We start from the raw sequence: 4885 nt of genomic DNA, 5'->3' as shown, positions 1-4885 counted from the left end.
TATTTAGCCGACTGTTTGTAAAGTCACCCTTGAATATTGTGGTTTATCTTTGTTCTGTTTCAGAGTGCCATATATATATATTTTTTTTTACCCCACGACCTATATTAGAATGTACCCTATGACGATTAGTTGAGCAGGACATTCTGTACAAGTTGTTTATTTCGCCTTTACTTCAATAATTGTTCATTGTTGCTGCAAAGCTCGAAAACCACTATTTGGAAAGTAAATCATCGCCTCTAACCCGAGGAAACAGAGTAAAAAGTGAGTGGGAGAAAATTCTGAGTCATTTGGGCCATGTGTGACGCAACGTGGAATTTACCCAATACATTTTCCAACATCAACATATTGACACAAATTTTTTGTTGAGCATATATTCAGATAAAATATTTTTATTGTCCACTTTCCGTGAACGCACCACGGTTGACACAGTGCTGTGCGTTATTTCTGAGAGACAGACCAAACTGACAGCGGCTGTGTTTAACATCCTCACACATTTAATAAGTCTCAAATCACACAACACAACAAACATGTCAAGTCGGTATTAGTTCAACATATTTACATTCCAACATGGTTTTACACGTGAACCACAACGACTCAACACTTGGAGATACACCAAACGTGTAGAAAAATAGAAAGTCTCCACTGTACATATTAAAGACCAATTCACAATGAGTTAGGAGCGTCCTTGAATCAACGTACAAAAAAGACACGCAGCAAGGCACTAAAGAGGAAATATAGTCATCATCAACAATGTTAGAATCAACACTTTGTCAACTTAATAACTTAAAACTTTCTCCTTCATTTAAAACATTATTGCGGTTATTTCACATTTAAGCGCGCTGCGTCTTGCGCGCTCAGTAAGTGTGGCAGTATATTAAAAATCCTCTTTATTACAACTGCACTTCTATATTCTTCTGAAATAATGGCTATATTTACTTGTATGTTCAGTAGACTGTGCAGGCAAAGTGCATTCGTGTCAGTCTCTGTCACTTCTGGAGCAGGAATGGGTGCATACTGTGCGTAATTGCGCACGGCTGCACATAAGTTCGTGTTCTTTCCCATCCTGCGGTTTCGGCTGCTATGTTTAGTTCACAACAGTTTCGGAATCATTATTCGATGGTTAGTGTGCGCCACGCGGCCAAGGTGACAGCAAAGTTGACTAACTATGGACAGATCCCGTTGGTGGTGCTGATCGCGCCTGACGGCCGCTCCAGTCCGGAGTTGCCGGACGATGAGGAGGAGGAAGAGACGGTGGAAGACTTCCTCTCCTTCTGCCTCAGGTGGATTTTAGTGTGTCTCTTCCTCTCGTCGCTCCGGGCAAATTTCCGGCCACAGAAGTCGCAGGCAAACGGCTTCTCTCCCGTGTGCGTGCGGATGTGCGTGGTGAGGTGGTCGCTGCGGCTGAAGTTGCGCATACATATCCGACACTGGAACGGCTTGTGTCCAGTGTGGATGCGAATGTGTCTGGTCAGTTCGTCAGAGCGAGAGAACCGGCGGTCGCAGCCCTCCGCAGGACAGGGGTACGGCCGTTCGTGGATCGGTGTCTTGCTGGGTCTGTTCGGGTACTTTCTGGGCCGCAGGATCGGCCTCAGGGGCAAGTTCTGTGGGCTGTAGGCAGATGGGAGCCTTGGAAGCGGCCCTCCATCGGAGCCACCACCCGGACCGCCCAGCTTAAAGTTCCTGATAGTGTTCAGCGGGGTCAGGGGTGGAGGGACGCGAAATGAATCGAGTGGGCATGGGCCGAACGGTTTCCGATCTTGGATACCTGCCGTGTGCATGTCCCGCTGGCAAGCTGGCTGGAAGAAGCCCGAGTAGTCGGGAATGATGGGGAAAAGCCCCTGCGCGTCTGAGCCGATGTGCTGCTTAGGAGAAGAGTAGGAGGGTGGCGGGTAGGACGCGATAGGACAGGTGGAAGTGGACAGAAAGGCGGAGGGGTCCTGGTACATCTCCCCGCAGCCGGAGGAGTAAGGAGGCGGTGGGGAATAAAGGTGGTGGTGATGCTCCATCTCTGCCTGGCTCGGACCCGCCATGGTGCAACTCAAATTTGCGCCGGAGAAATGACTGGGAGAGCCAGAAGAAGCCGGGGAGGAGGATGCTGAAGAGGAGGGAGGAGGATGAGGCGGTGGCTGAGCCACGTTGAAGATGCCCGAGACGATATTGATCACTCCCTCGGGGTTCCAGTTACTTGGATACTGGGAGTCGATGGAAAACTTCCCCATATAGGTGAAGGTCTGGTTGCGGTGGGACGGGGGCTGAGAGAAGCCGCCGGAGTAGGAGGAGAGGTCCAGAGAGCGCTTGTCTCCAGTCATGTCCGCGCTCATCAAACCGTCTGTAGAGGGAAAAAAGAAAAACAGATCATTAGTGAGGCAACGCAAACACAAACAGGATAATTCAACTTTTTGCGAGGAGGCTCGAAGTGAGAGGAAGCTGGTCTCTGTTCCATTACGCACGGACTCTGTTCTTATCATGTCATTCAATTAACATCTGAAACACGTAAAGCTACACTTCTACTATGACAGGCGGAGGAACACGGCTTTTATTCTTTACCACAGATGTCTGTAAATGGATTTTGAGTCAGTTCGCAGATCTTACCTGCTGTCATCTGGTCGTAATGCGCCCCTATGTCTGCATTGGGGAAGATTGCCACGGAGGTCGGCAGGCTGGAGATGTCATCCACCGAGTACACGCTCTCGGCCAGGGGATGCACGAAGCCCCCGAGATTCATCTGCACCTTCTCCAGAGTTTTAGCCGTCATTGTGAGGATGAAGAACGCGCGTCTCTTGTCTTCTCTGGTCTGTTTCTTCAAAGCGTGTGCGAGTTAGCCAGTCTTGCGCGGGTCACCGCTGCATGTCTCTGTGTGACACCGTGAGAGGATGAGCTCCGTGCGTCCGCTGCGCTTAATGCGCTCTGCTCATAAACTTCACAGCGGCTAAAAGTCACTCTCGCTGGGACCGCGGGCCCCGCAGCTAATATGTATATATGGGGAACCTTTCCAGTCCTCCCCTCCACTCTACGTCATTGTCCAAATATGGAGTGGGAGGGGTGCTGGGGAGGTGGAGAGGGGGGGGAGAGGCGCTGCGGATGCTGATAGGCTGGGATGCTCCGTGACGATTTCGAAGGGAATCGCTTGTCAGTGGAGAAGCCGCAGCTCCGCGAGATAAAGCGACTTTTCCACTGGAAGCTGAATGGCAGCAGACAGTGAACCCCCCCACAGCAGCAGCACGGGCCCCAGTGAACACACAACTCTGCTCCAACAACTCTCAGCACGAAGAAATGCGCGTCCCCGCATGTTTTACTTCTTCTCTCTTCTATCTGGTGTCAAAAGAGGAATTCCGGCCGCGCGTCTTAACCCATACAAGGTTGAATCCGGTAAACAAGGGGAACACCCCCCCATGCTCCATATTTGGTCTCGATTCCGGACCATGATCATCGGAAAGTGACGATTATTGCCGAGCGCGAGAGAGGCGCTCTGGTGTAACCACATTGAAATGAGACGGAGCGAGCAGCGGAATTTACTACTCTGGGTGCGACGCGCCGCTGGGCTCGGAAACTCTCTGTGAGATTTGACTATGCTCGAGGAAACAACAGATTTGGTTAATGAGAAGGTAAATATAGCCATTCACAGATATGTGTGGAGCTCAGTATAGAGTAGGGGAAATAAAAAAGTGTGAAGATGACAGTGTAGCCTAGAAATAGATTTCAATACGTGCTCCATTCATTATTTTTATTTATTAATTAATTATAATTAAGTGATGGGTACATCACTACTATATATATATATATATATATATATATATATATATATATATATATATATATATATATATATATATATATATATACATATTGTGCAGTTTGTTTGTTAGGCCCAACGGCATTGTGTGCCCTCCTGTGGCCTACTTAAGAACTGTCCCCCACCCACCCACCCACCCACCCACCCACCCACACACACACACACACACACACACACACACACACACACACACACACACACACACACACACACACACACACACACACACACACACACACACACACACACACACACACACACACACACACACACACACACACACACACAGTGACTCTGTCCACTATGTGACACATTGGCACAGCTGTGTGGTCAAATTGGCTAAAAATAAAAATGATTTGTTTATTCCATGTGTATTTGCATGTAGAGCAGAAAAGTGAGATCTGATCACAGGTGACCTCGGGAACACTGTCAGGATGCATTCATCAGGTTTGAATACAAGGTCTGTGGAGGGATTTTCACTAAACTTAGTTGGAAAATTACATTGCAAGTTAACTACTACCATCACTATTACTTGCCTAACCCATGGCCCAATCTTAACCTGAACCTATAACCTTAAAACATGTATTGACCTATAATAATTTAATGATTTGAGTTTTGGGTAAGCAGATTTACATCATAAGTGAGTAATATATACTAATAATATGTGAACCACTCATGCTGGTGCTGGTTTGATGTTGAAAAGTCCCTCCGTGGGTGGACAGCAGATGATAGACAGAAGACAGAAAATATTGGGGACCTTGGGTGGAATATAGTTTCCATTGTGTGTTTGTGAGTGTGTTGCACAGTTCACCTCTTTCATGTTGTAATCTAAATATAAGATTATTGTTCACCTTTTGTCTGACTGTAGATATAAGAGCAAATGAACTGTAACAATTATAAAAAACAAACTTTCAGTGCAGGGCACTGAGACATCAGGGTGGAGATGCTACAGCCGACTGAAAAAGTGTTGGGCAGCCACATTGTGAGATAATGATGTTTATGCAGATATTTTACATTGTGACACCTGTATTGGAAAAACAACTTTTGAGACAGACATTTGATTTACATTATAGATGCTTAAGATGTTTTGTC

The 4885-nt window shown here is 47.0% G+C and overlaps 1 protein-coding gene across 1 annotated transcript; it reads right to left on the bottom strand.

The window, feature by feature from the left end:
- Window positions 1-472: 472 nt before the first annotated feature.
- egr2b (early growth response 2b) lies at window positions 473-2934 on the bottom strand. The gene is made up of 2 exons (XM_061095101.1): window positions 2593-2934; window positions 473-2329 (listed from the first exon to the last, which is right to left on the bottom strand). Exons 1-2 carry the CDS (start codon window positions 2753-2755, stop codon window positions 1164-1166), a joined length of 1329 nt encoding a protein of 442 aa, XP_060951084.1. The 5' UTR covers window positions 2756-2934; the 3' UTR covers window positions 473-1163.
- Between the last annotated feature and the right edge of the window lie 1951 nt (window positions 2935-4885).

Source organism: Limanda limanda, chromosome 21 (genome assembly GCF_963576545.1).
Source record: "Limanda limanda chromosome 21, fLimLim1.1, whole genome shotgun sequence".
NCBI lineage: Eukaryota > Metazoa > Chordata > Actinopteri > Pleuronectiformes > Pleuronectidae > Limanda > Limanda limanda.
The sequence above is the reverse complement of the archived record's forward strand: the minus strand, read 5'-3'. Positions and strand labels throughout refer to the sequence as shown.